Raw genomic sequence first — 25,306 nt, forward strand, 5'->3', positions numbered from 1 at the left:
ATGGAGGGTGATGAAATGGGACCCGATATTGTGGGTGAGATTGTGACCGACGACAGTCCCGACATGAAAGTACTGCCCACCAACCAAGTGATTCACATGGACTTGGCCCGAGAAAAGCACCAGGTGAGCATTGTTTCAGTCAATGAGGCAGGACACCATTTAAGCTCCCGATTCTCCCTGAGTCGTTCAAGCAGTGCCCATGCAGAGCAGTTGCTGCCTTGTCCATGACTGCTGTGACCCAACCATCCATCATGTCATTCAAAATCCAACACAAATTTACTATTCTTGGCAACCAGGGAAGCTATTCTCGATGTGTCCACCTTGTGGACATGTTCACTTCGATGGGTGCATTCAGTTAGTACTTGAAGAAGTGGCGGGCCGTGACGTCATGCCACTCTTGACCACGTCGACGCACCGAACCCGCCAGCACATTCTTAGCATAAAAAGAAAGTAAAAAGAATGTACAGTAACTTAACCTAACTTGACAAGTCTGAACTTGCATATGAACGTGTTCAGATGTTTGAGAACGATGCAGGGAATGCGTATCTACCTTCTAGGTGTGTTAGGTGGGCAACCGCATTAAACCTAATTTGAGGGCTAACGTTATCAGAGTTCATGCATGGCCTCCGAGATGTGCGTCTGGAAGCGGATCTCTGGGGGCTGCATTTGTTGCGGTGAAGCGCATTCTGTCCTTCTCATTTGTGCCAAGTGTTATGAAAGCTTCGTGACATCAAAATGACGTTTCCAAAAAAGAACCGGAAACAAACCGGGGATGCGCTGCTCGCCGAGCTCCAGCCAATCAGTGGCGGCTGAAGTGGACAGTCCACAAGGTGGACACATCGAGACAACTCCCCAGATGTCAAAATTTCTCGCGTTTTGTTGGAGGCTGAGATATTGGTGATAAGCAATAAATACTTGCATGGGTGCTAGTCATAACAACAGGCAGGGTCGTCCACTCTTCGTTTGAACATGGCTTAGCATGGCCGCACTCAGCAGTGCCAGTGCTGGGCCCCTAAGAGTGCAAAGCAGATGAGGACGAAGCCTGTGTCTACTTTGCAGCACTGCTTCGATGCACATCACGTCAAAGCACGAGTGGACAAGCCTGTACAAAGAAATGCTGTCGCACAATTCACCTGCCTGTGACAGGCTGAGCTGTACCGGGGAGAGGAACTAGGCAATCCCCTGAGTATGTCCAAGTGCTTTCCTTAGCGCTGGCTAAAGGGCAAGCAGATGGTCGGCCCCACTTCCAATGGTGGTGCATTCATGGTGGTCACACACCATGGCACTTTCTTTGCTTATGTGGGTGTGGTTTCTTTTTAAATTATAAACAAACATGCGCTACTGCAACTAGCATGTGAGGATCAGCAATTAGTGGAGCGATGAATGCAGTGATCTACTCAATGAAGAGCCGCTACCTGGGCTCCATCACTCTTGTAGCCCTTCCCCAATCAGGGACATGGGTTCTTTCTTTCTTTCTTTATAGGTTCTTTCATGCTCTTTCCAGCATGTAGAACAATATCTTTTTTTGTTTTGCTTTTACTTTCGTTCCACCGTTTTTTTTTTTTTCGGAACGAAAAAAAAAAAATGTTCCAACGCGGTTCATATGGGTTTTTATTTGCACACAAAAATGTGAAATTAAACTAACGATAGAAATATAGTATTTATCTCTCTCAAAAGTTTATTATGAATTCTTTGCGTCAAGGGAGTGAGCATGATCTCAAAAGCAGCACGTCACCAAGTGTAGTCTCTGATATGCAAGACCAATGTTCTGATAAAACAACCTTCAGCGCTGAGAATGCCCTCTCCACGCTGACCTGTTTGACTGGCACACGAAGGTCCACATGTGTTAATATAAACAGTTCCAGTTGCCGCTGTTGTCAATTTTTGCAAGATTTCAACACCTGTTTATTTTGGAATCCCTGCCTGTCCCATGAGATACGCATTAATGCTCACATTGCATAACCTTGGTTCTTCCAGATTGCCAGCGTTTCCCTTAAAGGGGCCCTGCAACAATCTTTCAGCATGGTCAGAAAATGCTGCCAATCGGTAGCAGCCCAGACGGTACTATCTTCATTTCCATCAAGTTGATTAGAAATATGGAACATTTCTTAAACAAGCAATCCTAACTTTGATTTGAGGTGGTTACGATGACACGTGCTGCCTGCTATTTTGTTGTGACAGCCGTGGGACGTGGCTGGGCTCACCTGCCTCTTAAGAATTCGCCAATATCAAGCCACCTTGCTGCTTCACATTAACTCTGCAACAACATGGGAACTAAAATAATCCCCGTGTTGCTGCACAGTTAACAAGAATCTGCATCAACTTGCGCAGTTGTCAGCACTGCCATCAAAATGGCTTCCTGTTCGGAGTGGGCACTGCGCAACACGTAGCCATTCATCCAGAAAGAACAGGCCAACGCATATTCCTGGTCAGAATTGCTAATTAAACCACTAGCACACCTGCTTGGACAAGTGAACACATTTTCTCTAGCAATCTTTGGATGCATATGTTGCCAACATGTATTGCAACACTGCTGAAACTGGAGGCTTGCGTTCAAGTTTAATTTATTTTGCAACACAATGAGCATTTGGAGACTGAGAAGCTCGTGATGATCTCTTTGTGGTTGATTGCAGGAGACGCTCAGTGGACTGGAGAGCAGCCTGGAAGGCCAGGGTTTCATGAAGGGCCACGCGCTGCACTCGCCCGTGAGTCAGATGCTTCTGCAGGAAGGGGAGGCCAATGGGGAGATAATCCTGGTGCCCAACTCGATGATCAAGCAGGAGGACATCATCGAAGGGGGCGAGGTGGTGGTGGGGCCCTCGCCTGACATGGCCGTCGAGGAGGCCCTGTTCGAGCCCACCCTGGAGGAAGACTGTCGCGCGCTGGCCCCAATCGAAGAGGTCGGCTACGAGTGCCAGGACTGTGGTGCGGTGCTCAAGAGTCGCAGCGCATTCAAAAAGCACGCCCGCATGCACCATGGCGTGTCGCGCAAGGCGGCTCGCAACGCCAGCTACGCCAGCTCCGAGGAGAGCTCGCTCTGTCCGCTCTACTCGTGCCCGTCGTGCCCGTACATGTCTCCGCGACGTGACAAGCTGGACAAGCACATAATGAAGCACGTGCTGCAGGAGGGCTTCCACCCTTGCGGCAAGAAGCGCCACAAGCCCGAGGCCCCCCCGCAGAGGCACCGGCACAACGCGGAGGAGTACCGCTGCCCCTTCTGCCCGTACACGTGCACCGTGTACAAGGCGTACCGCAAGCACCAGAAGGCCCACATGCTGGGTGCCGCCAAGCTGGCACCCGTCAAGTTGAGCTGCAAGATCTGTGGCAAGGACCGCTCCACCGAGGCCGACATGCAGAAGCACATGAAAAAGCACCGCAGTGGAGAGAACTTTGTGTGCGACGTGTGTGGTTTTGCCAGCATCCAGCTGAAAAAGATAATCCAGCACCGGCGCATGCACACGGGCGAGAAGCCGCACCTGTGCCCGCACTGCAGCTACCGGTCGGCCCGCAGGGACAACCTCCGCTCGCACGTGCGCCGCATGCACAAAAAGGAGAACATGTACATCGACACGTTCAACCCCAACGAGGAGGTGGTGTACGAGTGAACGCTGTTTATTGGCAGCTCGAGCACAGTGCGCAGGGCCTCGATGCCGCCGTGCAGGAGGCACACCCGGGGCTGACCGCTGCGCACCAGTCCATTGGCCGCCTGCAGGGAGCAGGCCTCGCTTGCATGCCGCCTTCTTCAAATAAATGGGTAGTAGGACTTACACTCACAGCTGCAGCGTGTTCTTTCTGGCTGCCTGCCACCACGACCACCCCTGCTGCTGTGCGGCTGCTGCTGCTGGCTGGGACCACATTCAAGGCACCTGGAATGGTGCCACGCTGATACCTGCCTTCTGTTCAGGAACAACTACCTGCTCTTGGGTTAACCTATTCGTTGTGAGGCTTGACTTCTTGGACAAAGTGCATTTAAACCAACACGCGATTGAATTGTTTGCACTAAGTCTCTTTCCTAGAGGGAACACTGGCTCTCCAGTAGTTTTACTGGAATTTATCTAAAAAAGTTCACTGTTACCGTTCTCTGCATAATTACTGTATTTACCACAACATTTTGCTGAACGTGACCAGTTCACAATGAATGCCGTTTGAAGGACAAAAGTTTAGGCACTCTCATGCTCTCCGTGGCAGCTTGTATAGAGACTACCATAACTTTTGGAGATACTGTAAAAACAAAATTAGAAGACTGGTACTGATAGCAGAAAAATTAGAACAGCTGCCCACTGCAAATACTGGCTGTACAAAAAGCATACCACAAGAGTGAGTTTCACACAGTACATTCTCTCGCCAACTTCACAAGATCTGACACGTTGGCAGTATCTAAAGCATTTTCTACTTTCAGTTTGTCTGGGACCATCAAGGCAATTAGTGGTATTTATTTGAACTTAAAGGGACACTAAAGGCAAATATTAAGTCGACATTGATTGTTGAAATAGCAGTCCAGAAACCTCGTAGTGCTACTTTTGTGCCAAGGAAGTGGTTATTTCGAAATAAAATCACGTTTTAGTGGTTTGCATCGCATTAGTGCACTTCAAATCACCCGCCTGAAATCCGACTTCCATACGTCACTGCTGCCATGCCCAACGTTGCCCGCCTTCACTGCGCGGCTGCCGACACTATACGCAGCAGAGCGAAAGTAGCGGGACCCACAGCAGCAACAATGGCCATCGAAGCTTGCCGCAATTGCCGCAATGAATGTGGACGGAGAACTTGACGAGACACTGGCTCGCGACGCTGGGCTCCAATTCAGCGACTTGAGCCCCGATGAACGCAGTATGCGGCTGAGGGCTCATAGTGCCGGCGTCGTTGCATGCGGCATTTTGTCGAACTTTCTGTCAGAGCGACTTTCACGAGCGCGCAAAACACACGCGGCAGTACGCGATCCCAAAACTACCACTGAGACGCGATCGCGTGAGCGAAGCAGGGCGCCGGGCGAAGCGCAGTTCGACGAAAACGGAACTTTTGAACCACGCGCACCGTTCCCCATGGCAACGCCACAGAGGTTCTTTTTTCCATGAATCAAACAGAAACGAACAAACAGCATTTTATTACGTCTTTTGATGCATGGAAGGTTCTTTTTTTATTGCTGCTAGTTTGATTACTAGTGATTTATTGTAGGCGGACTCTCATATGTCATCAGGATCACTTCGAAAATGTCCCACTCATGGCGCTCATCATGTGATACATTTAGCTTGATTTCTCGGTAGGTGGGGCACTGCTGTTGATAATATTGCCGTTTTAGAAGTTGTCATACATTGAGCGTTCACTGTGACATAATTGTTATTTGCCTTTAGTGTCCCTTTAATGCAGCCTGGAGAGATGGATACGTCTCTAAAGCTCGAAGGACCACTGGCAGCTACGTTTTTTTTTGTCAATTTAAGGGGGGGATGTGGCAATGGGAATGGTAAATTTGTTTGATTTTTTAACTTAATCTTTTTTTTGCAATCCTGTGACATGTTTTATGTTATAGATTGTTGATGTACGAAACTGCATTCTGCGTGGAAGCTGACTTCAGGAACTAATTAAATTATCAAATGCTCAGCTTTTGGTACCTTCACTGGTGCTACAGTTATGATCAAGTCCCATAAAACAACCCCTGAAGGCCAAATCCAGCATTTTTCCAAGGGCAGTGGATCTCAATGAAATTCACCGGGCACTTCCCTTCACACACTTCCGCCATGTATGCAAAATTGCAGGCTCGAGATATGTGCAGATTGCTTACCAATGAATTTTATTTGATCAGCTCGAGCTGCCCACTGGGCTTCCCGCAATTGTTGGCCACACTGTGAAGTCAGCCTGGCTATAGTGACCAAAGTACCGATACAAGTGTTCGGGGATGCAGTGCCAAGAAGGCAGCGATTGTGTGTTTGGCCAGCGCCTTGCTGGTGTCCTCAACATTAAAAAGTTCTAAAGCTTATCTCTCCACCGTCACATGGCGCCACCTGTCCAAGCCACTCAAGTTTGCGACAACGGTAAGCGGGTAAAACGCTAAGAAGTTTGTGGACTCTTGTGTTGCTATGAAAAGAATGCACAAGTTTGTGGACAGCAGAGTTTAATGTCATGATGATAGGATCGATGAAATTTAGTGCGAGTACAAGCCACCTTTCGCATGATGCGCAACTTACCGTATGCGGATAGACTCTTTATTCGTACGTTAAGCCAGCACTGCTAAAAGATGCTCTTCAACCAGAAACGGGGCAAATGGCGTGGTCATGTTCCTACTGTGCTTTCGTCCTCCGCACTGATACGCCTTGCACGATTTTGGTATGTGCCCCTTAACGCATTACTGCATGGTTGGGGTTCGGCTTTGATTTTGCACCTTTCTCCGTATTTATATTTCTTTAATTTGCTGGGAATTTCTACCGTCATCAGTTCCTGATAACAGGTGCGTATTGGGAGAATGGCCATTTAATGAGGATGTCTTTCTCTGATAATGAAATTGTAAATGCTCTAATGTAACATCTAATTAATGATAGTGTCGTTAATTGTATATAAATTTTTGGTGTCGCTTCAATATTCCCATCCAAAACTGTTAAAGGGGCCCCTGCAACACTTTTCCGTCTGCATTGTGCAGCACTGGAATGCGTGTAGTGCACAATACTGAGAGCAACGCAAAAAGGATCACCGAAATCCCAGCAGTTCCCTTTTGCATTTCACTCTCCCACTGATGCGCCTCTCGCGGAGACATACCGGACGACTCGTGGCCAAAGTCCTAGTGCCATTTGGCAATTGTTTTCAAATTTTCATATTTAAAAACTAATCATTTTGTATCTGAGGAAGTACAAAGAGTGCCGTTATAATTAAAGCCCACAATAGTCTGGCCTATCTGAGACCATATGAATATTACGTGCGTCAAACCAATCAAAATGCCCGGCCAACGTTGTCACTCCCACGTGATGAAGCGTCACTTCCGATCCCAAAAATAGCCGTTGTGCGTTGCTCCAGTCCGAAAACAATGTGGTTTCTATAACAGCTTTGTTTTTGGTGTGGCCACTCGCACAACGATTTCGGTGAATTCCACAGTTGGAGAAGAAGCGAGAATTAGATGCTTAATCTGTGTCGCAAGGCCCCTTTAAGTGGCACCCCACCGCAGATGCCACAAGATCACGTGTGCAAATTTTGGCGCCGTTGGGAGTGTGCCTTTTGAATCTGAGCATCACGTGTGGGAACAACATGGCTGGCATGCGACACCTTTGCAAATTTCCACCTCCCATAACCAGCACTTGACGCTTTTGAAAAGAACAAATGCAAACGTCAGAGGAGAGACACTGGTGTCGCAAGGTTGTTCCAGGCTACATTCACCGCTCATTTTTCTCGGTCCAAGCAGAAGAATGGAACATTTCAAGTTTCATATTGTGGTGTCCTATTTCTAGGATTGCAAATAAAGGTACTGCCGGACTGCAAAGGTATTGTGGAGAAAAACAACTATTTCAAATGTGCTGCTGCAAAAGAAAAGCTCTTTAATGACTGGCTCTAACACTGCAGCAATGCATCCACTTATAGAGTATTGTTCCATAAGTGCATATTAGGATGGGACACGGCGCAAACGCCAAACCTCAACTGAACATTACTACACAACTAGGAGATGTAAAAACATGGTAAGCTTATTCTTTGTTGGCTACCTTGTGTAATTGTTTTCTGCAGAAATGTCCAGGATGGTGTCCACACCGTGTCCCAATGGAGTCAAACTATTACAAGATGGCAACGGTGTCTCTAAGCAAAGATGAAAATTTTAATATCTGCACTGATGCTGCACTTGGCATCTGGCACTGCTCCTCATCACACTTTCTGAGATGCTGCCGCTTTGAATGGTTCAGGGAAAATTGCCAATATATCTTTATGCTGCTCACATACAAAAATATCCTAACGTTGATTTTAACGTAAAGGACAAAGACGGGGCAAGAAAACCTAACTGCTTGTGTCACTCCAGCCCTGTGCAAACACAGCGCAGCTTAAAACTCGAGGGGTGGCCTTCTAATCTGTCAACTATTCGAGCACTTGCAGTGAGTAGCCGTTTAATGTGGTCATCCAAGTACGATCAGGTGTGCTTTGTGGTCCAAAAAATAGGTTGCACACTTTGAATAATTAGTTTTTTTATAAATCCAGAGTGCACGTATCACCATGGCAAAATTATGGCAAACAAGGCTCAGCCCAACTCACTGCATCATATTTTGGATGGGATGCAAAAAATAGTTGTACCCTTTTTTCTTTTTTTTGCAATAAAAGGCGTTGCTTGGCTGTGTACAAGAAAAATAGTTTTCTGCTCTAATGTTTGTCTTTGCTGTCGGTGCTGCTTTTTATAAAGCAATGCGTTTTGGCCCCACAACGCATTCTTTTTAGACTGCGTGCCTTCATGTTCCAAATAATTTTGAGATGTACACCCTTTTTTTGGACGTAAATAATGAGTGACGCTAATCACCCTCATCCCTGCACACACAACATACAGCAGCAAGACATCACTGCATGCCAAGCACTCGTGTTACGAGTCAAGATGAAAAGGAAGATTTTTGTCACTCAGAAAATCTTACAAAAGCACATGGCAAAACTCTAAATTTGGATACGTATACAACCCAAAGGGACAAATAAATGATGAAGGAATAAAAAATGATAGAACAAATTGAAAGCAGCGAGAACAAACGCATTTCAGGATGTGCAGATGAAAACTGAGCCATTTTGCCTTCACATTCCTTCATGATTCCCTGAATACACTTAAAGGACACTAATGGCAAATATTAAGTCGTCGTTGATTGTTGAAATAGCGGTTCAGAAACCTTGTAGTGCTACTTTTATGCCAAGGAAGTGCTTATTTTGAAATAAAATCACGTTTTTAGTGGTCCGCATCGCGTTAGCGCACTTCAAATCTCCCGCCTGAAAATACGACTTTCATACGTCACTGCTGCCGTGCCCAACGTTGCCCGCTTTTACTGCGCGGCCGCCGACACTAGTAGCAGCAGAGCGGAAGTAGCGGGACCCACAGTAGCAACAACGGCCATCGAAGCCATCGAAGCTTGCCGCAGTCCCGCAGCGAGCACACACGCAGAGGTTTTGACTGTTCAGCACACTGGCGCAATGGCATGACACTAAGCCACATCGAGCGTAAGGGTTCATTCCGCGGCACATAGTGAAAAGACACACAGGTTTCCGTGCTGCAGCACTGGCGTTGTGCACCATTCGGGCATCCGGCAATATCACATGCATGCGGCATTTTGTCGAACTTTCGGTCAGAGCGACTTTCACGAGCGCGCAAAACACACGCGGCAGTATGCGATCCCGAAACTATCACTGAGACGCGACCGCGTGAGCGAAGCAGGGCGCTGGGCGAGGCGCAGCTCGGTGAAAACGGAACCTTTGAACCACACGCGCCGTTCCCCATATGGCAACGCCACGGAGGTTCTTTTTTCCATGAATCAAGCGGAAACGAACAAACAGCATTTTATTACGTCTTTTGATGCTCGGAAGGTTCTTTTTTTACTGCTGCTAGTTTGATTACTAGTGATTTATTGTAGGCCGACTTCCATACGTCATCGGGATCACTTCGAAAATGTCCCACCCGTGGCGCTCATCATGTGATACATTTAGCTTAATTTCTCGGTAAGTAGGGCACTGCTGTTGATAATATTGCTGTTTTAGAAGTTGTCATACATTGGGCTTTCACTCTGACATAAATTGTTATTTGCCTTTAGTGTCCCTTTAAGTCCAAACATACTCGGCCAATGACTGCAGCACAATACATCTGCAGCCAGTTTAGCAATGTTAAGTTTTACAGCAATCTTTCTTGTAACTAACAAGCAGATTTAGTGGAACTATTTTGTTGCACGACATCAAAAAAAGTTGCGAATGTGACAGCACTTTTTGCAAAGCTAGACTTGTCCCTGCATCTGCATCTCAAGTACTACAAAAGTAATTGAGCATGGCTATCCAGAGGGGGGATTGAGCCAGAAAGAAAACAACCTTCGTAATGGATGCCGAAATGACAACTCGCAAAGGGCTGCCTTTTGTAGTACTACATCCCTAGCCTCCATTATCGCCAGTGACGGGACCGAGTCAGACATTGCGCCCTTTGCATACTAGAGACAGTCGCTTTCCACGAAAGGATACTCCTCGGAGGGACGCACATCGATGACCAGAAGAGGCATTTGAGAGCTGTGAAGCAGAGCTAGCAGATCCCGAGGGGAAATTCGTGGGCAGAGCTCCGCCTTCAGCTCCTCCAAGGGCACCGGGCTCATGCCCTGCAACAGGGTTCATCTTCTATGAGCATAACGTAAAACACTGAGAAGGTGTCTATTCGGTCCACACGTTACGTTCATCCATTCTGCTCCACGTTACACCTATCACACCATCAGTGATTTGTTTTCTAGCGTTTCCTCGTTATCCTCCACGTTCCAGCCTCATATGTTAGAACAATGGCAAATTGCCTGTCACGATTTATGCACTCCCGACCATCATTGTTCAGCTCAGCCATACATATTCTCGTACAGATTCCAACTATATTTTTTTCTTTTGCCAGGCTATTATCTTCGGCATCTTTATTTTTAGCCCTACTTTCTCAATTTAAGCCTTCAATAATTTTGTGCATGTTGTTGCCATCGTTGCTGAAGAGTACTATGCCATCTGCAAATTCTCTATACCAGTTTCTTCTCCCCAGCATGCAGTGAACAGCAGTCCTCAATTACGACTGTATTGCTGGTCTTGTGAAGAAGCAGGGTAGCTTGTTGGCTAAGCTGTTTCAAGTACTCCCTAGTGATGTAATATTTTCAAGACTGATGATGATACTATCTCTACTGTGCCTTCTTGTGGTCCATGAAAGCCATGTCTAACTCAGCAGGTTTCTTGATTGGCTGGTCGATGACACGGCTGTGCTCTCCAGGTTGGATCAACTCTAGTGGTTCAACTCTAGTGTTTCCTGTTTTAAATTACCTTCATAAATATTTTTTTATAATACTGAATGTAGGCTGATGGGTCAAGTCTTTTATGTCTCCCTCCTTATGTGTTACTACAATGTTGACATTTTTCCAGCAGAATGTGCTTGAGATGTTTACAGGCATTCAGTGTAGAGTTCCTGCAATACCACACTTTCTACGGCCACCTTTCTATGGCACAAATATTTCTAACCTCATTGGTTGCTACACACGAAACTCAACTCCATATGGATGGAGAGAGGGAAAGGCCGGACATCTGGTTAGCACTAGGGGAGGAGAAGAAGCCTGTCGGCCACTGCTCTGTAAAATGTTGAATAAAGCCTTGGGCCACTTTCACTATGTCATCGAAACTGCCAACAACATTGCAACGCTTATCTTGAACAGCCATCTCATGATCTGAACATATATAACAAAAAGATGCGTGCTTCGACTACAGGAGCGTGAGGCACTACCTTGCTGCTTATCTCCAAAAATGTTGGTACAGTCAAACCTGACTACATCGAATTATTTTTTGTATCAGACTAGTTTTGAACATAACAATGCTTTAATGTGAATTCATAGAAAAATCTATGGCTACATTGAACAAAAACAGCCGGAGCACTTCATATATCGAACATCGGGTAGTCCAAAAATTTGGCTCTCTCTCACAAGAAGTTTCTCGCAAAATGGGGCATTCCCGCATGTATTTGGGAGTGCAAGCTTTGGCATTAGGACGACACTGGGCGCCGCGAGTAGAAACTACTGCATGCCATCACGTGATTCCTCAACGTCGCGCCCATTGACCCGTCGTGCAAGGTCACCATTCACTTCCACAGAATTCTCTGCTCCCTTTGTTAATGCGATAGCTGCCATTCAAACTAAGAACCTGCTGTTCTCTGCGGAGGTGGCAATGTTCAACGCAGTCGAGCCTCGACAAATGAAGTCTCACGTCGCCGCTGCGTACAGCATCCCAAAATGTATGATAGTGAAGAACAAGGCCTACATCGGGGCTGACCAGCTATATATGAAGATATCTACATCTACACCGTCACGTGTAACCCGCCCGCCCTGCATATAACTAAAAAAAAAAAGCACCGTTGATCAATGCCATTCAACTGCCTTTTAAACTGCTTTTTTTCTATATCCAGAAGTGTGGTGAATGACTCTGCCGCTTTCCAAAGCCCAGGGTATGTCCTTCAGCTACCCTCCCGCATAGAACAGCAGGCGCTTTCTCTTGTGTGGCACCTTCCATGGGGTTCACCCATATGGACTCGCAGGCAACTTTAAACAACCCAGCACACATCAAGATATTGAACTTTGCTTCCTCTAAGTGCGGACCATTCTAGGGGCCCGGCTTGTCTGTCCAGCCATGCATCTCGTGTGGTGTGCTCACGCTTACAGTAAAGCACTCAATACAGGTCATAACAAGGCTATCGGTGCTCAAAACCGGGTTAAAATGAACGAACAAGCTGTAAAATAATATAATTAACAGAAATAACCAAGAAGTAATTGCTATAATTAACAGAAATAACGAAGAAGTAATTGCAATAATTAAATAAAAACTGCTAAAAACGTTTTGGAAAGCTCCGAGCGAGTGCCCCTCCCCCTACACTGTCGCTACATCTGATGGGGGGAACAACCTGACGGAGCTCGCTGCAGACGACGCATATCTTGACTGCTGTAAGAAGCAGGAAGTCGATAAAGCGCAGCAGCGCGCAAGTCTCACACCGAGTCTGCGAATCTCCTTAACAAGATTCTACTCATGCTGGGGAAACGCTACATGCTTACCTCAAACGTTTGTGTCATTGACGCTTTGGTAAACGGAGCAGTGCGAACTCTACGAACGGGAGTCGCTGGGTGCCCGTGCTTCCCCAGGTTTGGCAGTAGCAGTGCTGCCAAACGTTTCTTGTAGTGGACTATCCCTCTAGTCTTTGCCCCTTTGTCTTACTGAATCCCCCCAAAACAATCTTTCGATAAGTCTGGTGGTGCCAAGAAACAGAGCACAGACCATGCTGGTTACATCGAGGCGCTGTACACATGGCAACAGAGAGTCCTCAAGTGGATGTGCATCTCCTCCATCTAAACTGTACAAAAGAGTAATTGAAGCTGCTTACGAGTGGATCTTGGGGCTGGCTGCCAGGACTTGCGTGAGCTCTGAATGTGGAGCTCTGTGGTGTAGTGCAGAAGATACGAATGGAATCCTGGACACACCGCTGTATATCTATCTCTGGGGGACACAAAACAAATCGTGGGATGAGTGCCGTGATAGGAGGTGCATAACAATACTGTCACGAGGTCGTGACATCGACGAAGACAACAGTCAGCACGTCCGAGATAAAACTGTTTATTTGGCCGAACTTGTGGCCAAGAAACTGAAAGTCAAACTACAGCAATACACTGATAGCGGCAAACAGAGCGTCGACCGTCGATCAACTGACAAGCAGTCAAGCGCGTCGGCTTTTATACAGGCGCTATCGAACTTTCCAGCAATATCGCTGGTGGCGGCGTTATCTCTAGACAACGCTAGAACACTTGCGTGCGGGGCGCAATCTTAACAAAACGATCTACTACAATCACGAAGCTTCTCGAACACTGCTTCGCGGACAGCGTCGGGCGTTGATAACCATCTCTGCCGGTCAAACACGAATACATCAAAACAAGACAAGAAGTGGGCATGGCATTGCCCCACTCTGAAAAAAAAGCATCGTCCCGATGCTTGTGAAAGAACACAGAAGAGAAAAAAACAAGTGCATACACAAATAAATTACAATAACAAAGGAAAAAATAGAGTCCCCAGGTTCGTTAACGCGCAAAAAATGGCTTAAGGCGCACGACATGGACGGCTTCAGGTTGTGCGCGGCGTCACTGGGAGTTCGTAATGCCGTCCAGAATGACCTCGTAGTCAAGAGCACCGAGGCGTCGAAGAACCTTGTATGGCCCGAAGTATCGACGAAGGAGTTTTTCGCTAAGCCCACGTCGGCGTATCGGCGTCCAGACCCAAACACGGTCGCCGGGCTGGTATTCCACAAAGCGTCGTCGAAGGTTGTAGCGACGGCTGTCAGTGTGCTGCTGGGTCTTGATGCGCAGGTTGGTGAGCTGTCGAGCTTCTTCGGCACATTGTAAGTAAGCGGTGGCATCGAGATTTTCTTCGTCGGTGACGTTGGGTAGCATGGTGTCGAGCGTCGTCGCCGGGCTCCTTCCGCAGACCAACTTGTACGGCGTCATCTGCGTTGTTTATTGGACGGCCGTGTTGTATGCAAAGGTCACATACGGAAGGATGGCATCCCACCTCTTGTGTTCGACGTCGACAAACATGGCCAACATGTCGGTGATGGTCTTGTTTAGCCGCTCGGTGAGGCCATTTGTCTGTGGGTGATACGCTGTGGTCCGGCGGTGGCTTGTTTGGCTGTATCTCAGTATTGCCTGAGTTAGGTCAGCAGTAAATGCCGTACCTCTGTCGGTGATGAGGACCTCTGGGGCGCCATGACGCAGGACGATGTTCTCAACGAAGAACTTCGCTACCTCGGCGGCACTGCCTCTGGGCAGGGCCCTTGTCTCGGAGTAGCGGGTGAGGTAGTCAGTAGCTATGACGATCCATTTGTTTTCGGTAGTGGACGTCGGGAACGGCCCCAGTAAGTCCATCCCGATTTGCTGGAACGGCTGTCGAGGTGGCTCGATAGGCTGCACAGTCCGGCTGGCCTAGTGGGCGGTGTCTTGCGTCGCTCACAGTCCCAGCAGGTCTTTACGTAACGAGTGACGTCGGCGGAAAGGCGCGGCCAGTAGTACTTCTCCTGTATTCTTGCTAGCGTGCGAGAAACACCCAGGTGTCCAGACGTCGGGCCGTCGTGCAGAGCCTGGAGGACCTCTGGCCGCAATGTCGAGGGTACCACGAGAAGGCAAATTGGCTCAAAGCGGTGAGAAGTTCTTCTTTAGGAGAACACCGATGCGCAAGAAAAACGACGTCAGTCCCCACATGAATACCTTTGGAACAACGGTGGTCCTGCCCTCGAGGTATTCCACAAGGCCCCTGAGTTCTGGATCCGCTCGCTGTCGTTCGGCGAAGTTGTCGGCACTTATGGTTCCCAAGAAGGAGTCGTCCTCCTTGTCGTCCTGTGGCGGTGGTCGACGGGGGCGCGAGACAGGCAGTTAGCGTCGGAGTGTTTTCTTCCGGACTTGTAAACGAAGGTAATGTCGAATTCTTGAAGTCGTAGGCTCCCCCGTGCGAGGCGACCTGAAGGGTCCTTCAAGTTAGCTAGCCAACACAATGCGTGATGGTCGCTCACAACTTTGAAGGGCCTGCCGTAGAGGTAGGGGCGAAACTTGGATGCAGCCCAGATGATCGCTAGGCACTCCTTTTCTGTTGTGGAATAGTTCGTTTCTGCCTTTGATAGCGACCGGCTAGCATAACTGATGACCCTCTCCAGCCCGTCAGTCTTCTGCACAAGGACGGCGCCAAGTCCTACGCTGCTTGCGTCGGTGTGGATTTCCGTATCAGCGTATTCGTCGAAATGCGCTGGTATCGGAGGCATCTGAAGGCGTCGTTTCAGTTCTTCAAATGCTTCGATTTGCGCCGTTTCCCACTTGAATGGCACGTTGGTCTTCGTGAGGTGAGTTAGCGGTTCGGCAATTCGTGAAAATTCCTTGACGAAGCGCCTGTAGTAGGCACACAAGCCGAGAAAACGGCGCACGGCTTTCATGTCGGTGGGAGCGGGAAGGCAGCGATGGCAGCTGTTTTCCGCAGGTCTGGGCGAACACCACCCTTGCTGATCACGTGACCCAAAAACAGTAGCTCCTCGTATGCAAAGCGGCACTTTTCAGGCCTCAAGGTGAGGCCAGAGGTCTTGATTGCTTGTAGTATAGCGTCAAGGCGCCGGAGGTGTTCGTCGAAGCTTGAGGCAAACACAATGACGTCGTCCAAGTACACAAGGCAAGTCTGCCACTTCAATCCAGCCAGCATGGTGTCCATAATGCGCTGGAACGTCGCAGGTGCCGAGCAAAGACCAAAGGGCATAACCTTGAACTCAAAGAGGCCGTCTGGTGTTATAAAGGCAGTCTTCTCTCAGTCTCTCTCGTCGACTTCGATTTGCCAATAGCCGGTCTTGAGGTCCATTGACGAAAAGTACCTCGCATTTTAGAGTCGATCCAGGGTGTCGTCTATCCGTGGGAGAGGGTAGACGTCCTTCTTCGTGATTTTGTTCAGGCGGCGATAATCGACGCAGAAGCGTAGGGTCCTGTCCATCTTCTTCACTAACACCACGGGTGACGCCCATGGACTCTTCGACGGCTGGATGATGTCGTCGTGTAGCATTTCGTCAACTTGTTTCTTTATGGATTCGCGTTCTCGCGTCGAAACTCTGTACGGGCTCTGCCGGAGTGGCCTGGCATTTTCCTCTGTTATGATGCGATGTTTTGCGACTGGGGTCTGGCGGATTCAGCAGTCCCTGTATTTCAAGAGCAGGGTTTTGAGCTGTTCTTGTTTATGCTTCGGAAGGCTAGGATTGATGTCGAAAGCTGGTTGAGGAGCTTGGTTCGTCGGTGTGGGCTCGGAAGAATTGGCGATAGCGAAAGCATTGGTGGCGGCCACAATTTCTTCGATGTAGGCGACTGTCGTGCCTTTGTTTACGTGCTTATACTTGTTGCTAAAATTTGTGAGCATCACTGGTGCTTTGCCTCCCCGCAACTCTGCTATTCCTCTTGCGACGCAAATCTCACGGTTAATCAACTGGTGCTGGTCGGCTTCAATGACGCCTTCCAGGCCTGCTACTTTCTGAGTGCTGACGGAAATGATGACGCTGGAGCGAGGGGGGATGGTGACCTGGTCTTCCAGCACATTCAAGGCATGCTTCCCTGGCGGCGTGTACCGCGGTAATGCTTTTCTGTGCATAGTGTTTTCGATTCGGATCTCAGGTCGATGACTGCACCATGAAGACCTGAGAAGTCCATACCAAGGATGACATCTCTGGAGCAAAGCTGTAGCACAACAAAGCTCGCGGGATAAATCCGGTTGTTAATGGTGACTCTCGCTGTGCGGATTCCCGCCGGCATCACCAGGTGTCCTCCTGCGGTCCGAATTTCGGGGCCTTCCCAAGCAGTCCTAACCCTCGTCAACTCCGCAGCGAACGGCCCACTGATGACGGAACAGTCGGCTCCAGTATGTACAAGCGCAGTGACGTGGCCGTCGATGAGAACATCGAGGTCGCTAGTTCAAGGCCTTAATTTGCATTGCGGTTAGGTCATGGCGTCGGATCACAGCTACGTCGGTTTGTCCTGATGCTTCGACGTTGTGTTGTCAGGTCTTCTTCGAGCCGCGAAGTTGCGACGTCAGGGCTCCGCTTGCCTTGCAGCGTGTTCTTTAGATTTCGTCGCGGCTGCGTCGGCGGCGGCGGAGGATCTTCGGTATTTCGTCGTACAGCAACCGCACCTCCATCGGTTGCTGCCCTTAGTTTTCCGGATATGGGCTGGGTGACTGCCCTCGCGTTGGGCCAGTGTATGGTCGGTGTTGGGGGGAGACGTAGCGGCCTGGCGACGGCGAACGGGAAGGTTGTCGGGGCGTCCATTGCGTTCCCGTGAGGTAGTCAGCGATGTTGCGTGGCCTTTCCCCTCGCTGTGGATCGATCGCGAACCCACGCAGTCCCATCTGTCTGTACTGGCAGCGGCGGTAAGTGTGGCCAGCTTCCCCGCAATGGTAGCAGAGTGGGCGGTGGTCGGGGGCGCGCCAAACGTCAGTCTTCCTCGGCGTGTATAGGTGGCCGGCTGGCGGGCGGTATGACGTTGGTGGCGGCGGCGGTGGTGCCTGGCGGCGGAACTGCTGGGGCTGCGTGGCGTCTTGACGTGGGCGAGGAGGGGGGGCGTTGCATCGGGTTGCAGCAGCATAGCTCACTGCTTGCAGCTGCGACTGCGCTGACTCGGGGGTGCCCAGAGACTGCTGGATTTCCTCTCAGATGATGTCAGCGATCGAGGCAACTTCAGGCTGTGGTAAGGGTAACAGCTTGCGCAGTTCTTCCCGCACGATTGCTCGGATCGTTTCACGCAGGTCGTCGGAACCGACGGGATGAACAGCTGGGCTGTCTTGAATCGATCGGCGATTATACTGGCGGTTGCGCATTTCCAGCGTCTTCTCAATCGTTGTCGCCTCTGAGATGAATTCTTGGACTGTCGAGGGTGGGTTCCGCATCAGCCCAGCGAAGAGCTCTTGCTTTACCCCTCGCATGAGCAACCTGACTTTCTTGTCCTCAGGCATGGCTGGGTCAGCGCGGCGGAACAGTCTGGTCATTTCCTCTCCAAAGATGGCAACGCTTTCATTTGGAAGTTAGACCCGTGTCTCTGGCAAAGCTGCGGCCCTTTCTTTTCTGACGACGCTTGCAAACGTCTGCAGGAAAGCGCTGCTAAAGGCGTCCCAAGTTCGAAGAGTGGACTCCCGATTCTCGAACCAGGCCCTTGCTGTGTCTTCAAGGTAAAAGTAAACGTGGCGCAGCTTGTCCTCGGAGTCCGAGAGCTCGGGCTCGGGCTTGGGTCAGTGCTTCGCAGGGGCGTCCGGATCACGGAAGAAGCAGCATCTCCACCAAATGTCACGTGGTCGTGACGTCGACGAAGACAACAGTAAGCACGTCCGAGATGAAACTGTTTATTTGGCCGAACTTGTGGCCAAGAAACTGAAAGTCAAACTACAGCAATACAATGATAGCGGCGAACAGAGCGTCGACCGTCGATCAACTGACAAGCAGTCAAGCGCGTCGGCTTTTATACAGGCGCTATCGAACTTTCCAGTAATATCGCTGGTGGCGGCGTTATCTCTAGACAAAGCAGGAACATTCGCTTGCAGGGCGCAATCTTAACAAAACGATCTACTACAATCACGAAGCTTCTCGAACACTGCTTCGCGGACAGCGTCGGGTGTTGATAACCGTCCCTGCCGGTCAAACACAAATACATCAAAACAAGACAAGAAGTGGGCGTGGCAATACACAGAAATGCACTGAACAGCAAAGCTAAAAGGAAAACTAAGGTAGCTGGAATGCTCATCTCCTTTCCAGATGCAAGTACTGGCGCCACAGGTCACATGCCAAGAATGACAAGGTGCCTTTGACCTATGGTGTTTCCATTTGTTGGCTCCCTCCTCTACTTTGGATGGTCTTGCTTTCAAGAATTTTCTTTTATTGCGATAGCAATGGACAGTCTCGGCTGAATTTTGCCATCGCCGTCGCCGTCATGCACCGTATATGTATAAGTATGTATATATATATATATATAAAAGCCCCAAAGAAAAATAATTCAGAAAAATGCTTCCGAAGCGCGGAATCGAACCAGGGACCTCTTGCTCCGCAGCGAGTGGCGCTAACCGCTATGCCATGAAACGCAGATCCTCCACGTAGCTAACGGCGAGCGTTATATAGGGGGTATGCACCTGACGTCATCCGCAAGGAGCGCTAGCGTCGTTCCAGGATGCCGCCATTTTGGCGGTCTCGGTGGTTCGATGCGCTCACGGTGGCACCGTGGAACTATCTGTTTTTTAGCTTTTCTTGGTGCACCTGTGGACTGCAATGGATTTAAGCGCATACGCACGTGGGTTAGATAAACCTGCGCGATTGCGCTAACTGGATAAAGGTCGTCTGTGCGGCGGCGTAGACCCACTCGAACTCGAAGACGCTGAACTTCAACCCGATGTTGCACTGCTGCCGCGGGTCGACTTCACCGACATAAAGGACCACCTTGTTCACGCGACAAGTTTTGTGTCGTGTGAGCAACTGAAAGCTTGTAAATCCATGCACGGTCACAACTATCTCACGAGCGGATGGGTGCAGCAGCCGGGCGTCAAGGTTCTCCCAGACAGCACGATAGTTGTAGTTGGAAAGGTAAACAGACTTCCCTCGTCCACTTGTAATCGCGTTTATTGTGCCGTGCGAGCGCTCTGCCGATACTGTAAACCCAGTAACGAGATGTAATGGCAGGAAAGAGATCACAGCAATTGCTGCTGTGGCTGTTTTCAAATGGTTTTTGCTTCTCAACAACCGCTGCGTGCCGTGCTAATGTGCAGCCGATATATCGCAGCTTTTTAGTGCAGGCGTCGAAGTTCTGCCGTACAGCACAATCGCTGTTGTCAGAAATGTAAGCCGACTTCCCCGTTTATTTGTAATCGCGTATTTTCTGTCGTGCTAGTGCCGTTTGAAACCCGTAAACACGGTAACGGGATGTCAGGGCAGGAAGGAATTACAGCACTTGCCAGTGGCTGTTTCTAAATGGTTTTCGCATTTCAACAACCGCTGATTGCCTTGCTCATGTGTAGCTGAGTTATCGCAAGCGTTAAGCGACAGTTCTAGCTAGGGCGACGCGCAGCTTCCTGAAGGATTAAGTGTGATCTAACTCCATTCCGCGTTAAACGCGGTCGCCAGAATTTAATACGTGGTGCGTCGATCACTTACGTCGTGCAAATCAGCGTTGACGTTGCTTTATTCAGAAATTTCTTAGTGTTCCAACTTTGCAGCTACGATAGCTTTCTAATTTATTTCAAATGTTTAGGTCACATCACTGAGGTTGTCTGTTTGTACTCCCAGGTTCGTCATTCACAGTCATTTAATGAAAAGCCCCTTACGCCGTGGCTTCTCATCAAAGACGGTGAGGTACAAGCTGCTCACTGCACCTGCAAAGCTGGCCTTTGGTATGAAAAAGAAACCAACCGAGGCAGCATTCTGATCCACAGGCTTCTTTTTCGTGTGGTTGTTACAAGCAAACACGGCGCAGTTCACCATTGTCGCAGCTGGCTGACGTGCAACCACGGCACGTACCGTCTCTCCGCACACGCAAATAAATTCGTTCAAAGATTTTCACGTAATAAATACGCACCGCGCACGAGACACTGCTGTGCGTGGGCTAAGCAGAACGCATACAGAATGTCGCCCGATACTGCCGGTACTGCTACCTGCTACTGCGCTCACGAACGGCCGGACCGCCAAAATGGCGTCGCTGCCCGGCGATGCTATCGCCACCTCGCGGATCAAGATACAGTGCATACCCCCTATACACACCCTTTACCGCTAGACGGACTCAGAGACGGCCGGTGCTTATAAGCGTTTCTTCATTACCAGCGAGATGGAGCTTGGAGCACGACAGGCGCATTTAAAAATCGTCGGCGAGCTCGCTCGCTTCTTCTTCTTATTGCGCAGGGAGAACCTTGCCCTTCCGCTGTCTGCTCGCGCGGTTTTCTGGTGGTGAGGGGAAGAGAGTTGTTTCAAGCTTTCACCGTGGTATCCGCGCTCATGTTACGGAGCGTACGAAAGCCACTCGATCTCAAGGGACCCCGCTAAACAAACAAACAGACGATGAGCGCGAACTATCAAGTGTCACAGCTCGACACTTGAAGCACGCTAGTTTCCTTCGCTGCTTCGGCCGCCTTTGCAACAGGAGCGCTGTTCAAACTGAGAGTATCCATTGGCGAGCCTCACTTCGTAAAGCATTAGTTTCTAGCTATCGCATTCATTGCTTCGCCCTTGCGGCGAAACTGTGACTTTTTTTTTCCTCAAACCATCAGCTCCCCTACGGTGCCATTCAAGTTGTGAACTTTTCGTAGCTGAGCCACGCTCATGTAACGTGTACAAACTAGGCTTGTGCCTCTAAATGTGTGTTATCAAGGCTTTCTATGTCTGTATGTTTTGCAAATCTTGACCATATATCATGACAGGCATATTTTTGTGCAGTATACCCACTGAGTGAGCATAATGGCATTTTTCACTGGGAGATCCGGAGCAGGTTTTTTTGCTCCGTGGTGACGAATCTGAATTTCACTGGTAGATTCGAAGCGGGTCCGCGCGTTTCACTGGTAGTTTCAGGGCGACTCGCTCCGAGGCGGATTGCTCTCACTTGCTCCACCGCCAAGTCGCGGATTCGGGCGGAAACACGACGGGCAGCATACAGTAGACTCGCGATAATTCAAACTCTGATAATTCGTACTTTCGGTTAATTCATACAAAATTCAAAATTTTGGTTGGCCCGCTATGCTTTCAATGCATTTAAAAGCCGCTTAATTCAAACTTCGTCATTCGGTTAATTCGTACTTTCTGCCTGTCCATACCGGAAAATTTCTGCTGATTTGCCGGCAATATTTGGAAATTTGCGTGCTTATGATTATCATAATAGTCTAAAATTGAAAAATAAGCGCCTTAAAGCTACAAGGGAAAAGGTTTTGCCGCACAATCGTTTCTCAGCATACCGCGCCGCGGTGGGGAAAAAAAAATGGCAGCGTCTCGTGCGCCGCGCGGTGCAGGAGCCGATCCCACACAGAACTGGCTCCTGCACCGCACGGAAGTGACGTCACCTCGTTAAAGTAAACTTAAAACAACTCAAATGGCCAGATTATTACTTTGTAATGTGTTAAACCTACAAAAATATTAAACAAAACGTGTTTGACGACTTATTTAATGTACATTTGTTAATGACATATCGCAACCACCTTAAATCCAGAGGGCGCTGCGAAAGGTAACAGCAGGCAAGCAGCCGCGAGAAAATCGATGTGCGGCAGAGTTTGATGATGTGCGGATTGTTGCGTTGCTGTTGGAAGTACTGCATTTTCTAGTTTGCGATGTAAAAACGTGGTGTTGTCGAGGGTGAAATTGTCCTTGCAACCGAGTACCTCATTTTGCTTGTCGCGAAGGGTAAGGTTGACGATGAAATAAATGTTGGTGCACAGTTCGTGTGAACGTCCAGGCGCACAAGAAATCCCAGTGCGGCTGCGAAGTGTTTTTACTAAGCCTGTGATCTCCGATGGCCAATGCTCCTGCACTGTAGGTTTTTCGCAAAGTGCGAACACGTAGCGGCCGTTCATCTGTTGCTAGGTAAATCATGCTGTGCTGTCACCGGCCGTGTATTCAGCAAGGCAGACAAACTGTGCGGCACTGTTTTGTAGGTAGGTGGGCTAACGCAGTCAGCTGTTGCCATTGGGCATCGTTTATCAAGTGCTGATCGCCTAGAATACAGTGTAGCCTAGAGCATCACGGCGACACTTCAGTATTTTGAAGCGACTTAGTCTGCCAATTACTTCGTGAGGCGGTGACGGTACCAACGGTAAACTGAGCGACATAAGATTTCGTGTTGCATATTCGGCGTGGCTACAAGAGGCGAAGAGAAACAGTGACTGCTAGCTGCTAAAAAAAAAAAAAAGAATGATGGCAGGAAACTTGTCCATCATTATTTGTTATGGTTATCATCTACCAGTCATGTCTTGTACTCGGGACACACACGCAATGCGATAGCGCCAGCCGGAGCAATATTCTAGCGCTACAGTGACGCCGGCCGAAAGCACAGATTCGCCCAGCGATATTCAAAGCATGCTGAAGTTCGACTGTGCCGAAAGCCACGCTTTACGCAGTTCGCGTTTCTTTCCATCGCGATATAGTACGTCACCACGAGCCGTTCGCGAAATCTAGGCGCCCAGTGACTCAGTTTTGAGACCACGTCCTGTCATCCGAGCCTTGATAAGTCGTGCACATTCCTGACGCGGATGCCGGCGAAACCTATGCAGCCAGCTGCGTCTGATCATCAAACATCCAATATCAAAGGGCCTGTAGACAGGACCACCAGCAGCGCAGCAGCAGCAAGTCCGGCTGACGGGAGGCCGATGGGGAGGCATACTCGCTTGCCGACTCGGCGAATTCACGGCATATTCAAACGGCGCGCCTAACCGGAAAACGCATGACGTCACTTCCGTGCGGTGCAGGAGTCGTTTCTGTGTGGGAGCGGCTCGTGCACCGCGCGGCGCAGCAGTCTCTGCCAAAAAAAATATAAAAAAACCCGGCCTGGTGGGTACGAAGCTGGCTCGCGGCTTGTCTCTGCTTTTCCGGCGTGCCGGTGGCGCTGGCCCGCTGGCCGACTCCGAAGCACGTGACCTGCCAGCCTGTCTTTCTTATGTGCTGCGTATTTTTCGATCGACCATGTCGCCGCGAGGAAAGTACCGGACACTACCCCTAAAGGAGAAATTGGCCGCTATCCAAGAAGTCGACGCTGTTGTGAAGAAGACTGAAGTGGCACTGAAGTATGGAATTACCAAGAGCACTCTCACAACCATTCTGAAAGCCAAAGACAAGCTGCAGAATAACGCGAGCCGCTTCGCTCCCGATCGGAAAAGGCTTAGGGAAGCTGCGTACCCGGATCTCGAAAACGCCGTGCTTCTTTGGCTCAAGCGCGCACGGAGCTCCAATCTACCGATAAATGGGCCAATCTTACGAGAGAAAGCTGAAGAACTTTCTTTGCGCTTCGGAATTGAAAATTTCAAGTGCAGCGATGGCTGGATTTCGCGGTTCAAGGAACGCCACGGTCTCTCCTTCAAAACGGTGAGCGGTGAAGCGGCAGTAGTCGATGAAACTGTTTCTTCTGACTGGCGGCAGACTAAACTTCAAAGCCTGCTGCTTGAATACTCCCCGGCTGACATATATAATGCCGACGAAATGGGGCTGTTTTTTAAGTGCCTGCCCGATCAAACCTTGTGTCGCAAGGGAGAGCGTTGTACTGGCGGAAAGCTCAGCAAAGAACGGTTAACCGTCATGGTTTGCGCCAATATGGACGGAAGTCACAAGCCAGAACTCTTCGTTGTGGGCAAGTCAAAGCGTCCCAGGTGCTTTAAAGGCGTCCGAACGCTCCCAGTTGCATATGACGGAAACACGCGAGCCTGGATGACGCAAGCTTTGTTCGAGGGTTGGCTCCGCAAACTGGATGGGCAAATCAAGCGAGCCAAAAGAAAAATTTTGCTGATTGTTGATAACTGCCCTGCACATGGCGACGTGGAGGGGCTGGAAGCAATTCGCCTCGAATTTCTGCCTCCTAACACTACAGCTGTCCTCCAGCCCCTGGATCAAGGGGTAATCAAATGCCTGAAGCTTAATTACCGGAAAACACTGCTGAAGAGAATGCTGATATGTATGGACAATGGCATGCCTTACAGTGTCACACTCCTCTCGTCGTTGGGGATGCTCGCCGACGCATGGAATGCAGTGACATCAGCAACAATAAGGAACTGCTTCCAGCATGCATTCCGCGTACCTGGCTGCAGCATTGCCGCTTCACCTGATTGCCTGCAGACTGAGGAGGACGACGAAAGCCAAGTGCTGTCTGCTCTAAAAGCGCACAACATAGCTGCCAACCTCGACAATTATGCAGCTACTGATGATAACCTGTGTGTGTGCAGGGAGGACACACTCGATGACTTGGTGGCAGAGGTGCTGCCAGCACAACACAGCAGTGAGAGTGAAGAAGAACCAGAAGTGGAAAATCCAGAAGTGGAAAATGTGACAACTGTGCAGGCCTTCCACTACATTGCTAAAGTGAGAAAATTTCTGACAGGAACAGAAAACTCTCAGAATCAACTG

The 25,306-nt window shown here is 49.4% G+C and overlaps 2 protein-coding genes across 3 annotated transcripts in view; one reads left to right on the top strand and one right to left on the bottom strand.

Moving 5' to 3' along the window:
* Positions 1–3,429, top strand: LOC125757054 (zinc finger protein 205-like). The gene is made up of 3 exons (XM_049412137.1): positions 1–123; positions 2,634–3,375; positions 3,419–3,429. The coding sequence occupies exons 1-3, from the start codon at positions 1–3 to the stop codon at positions 3,427–3,429; spliced, it is 876 nt and encodes a 291-aa protein (XP_049268094.1).
* Positions 3,320–25,306, bottom strand: part of LOC119382379 (TBC domain-containing protein kinase-like protein) — a 70,020-nt gene continuing 48,033 nt past the window's right edge. For both annotated transcript variants that reach the window (XM_049412190.1, XM_037650073.2), the window contains 4 exons: positions 13,070–13,182; positions 10,156–10,286; positions 3,769–3,889; positions 3,320–3,706 (listed from right to left, as the gene is read on the bottom strand). In XM_049412190.1, coding sequence (XP_049268147.1) covers positions 3,494–3,706; positions 3,769–3,889; positions 10,156–10,286; positions 13,070–13,182 — 578 coding nt within the window. In that variant the 3' untranslated portion in view covers positions 3,320–3,493. The remainder of the gene's footprint in view (positions 3,707–3,768; positions 3,890–10,155; positions 10,287–13,069; positions 13,183–25,306) is intronic.

The sequence above is a fragment of the Rhipicephalus sanguineus genome, chromosome 2, assembly GCF_013339695.2.
Source record: "Rhipicephalus sanguineus isolate Rsan-2018 chromosome 2, BIME_Rsan_1.4, whole genome shotgun sequence".
Lineage (NCBI taxonomy): Eukaryota > Metazoa > Arthropoda > Arachnida > Ixodida > Ixodidae > Rhipicephalus > Rhipicephalus sanguineus.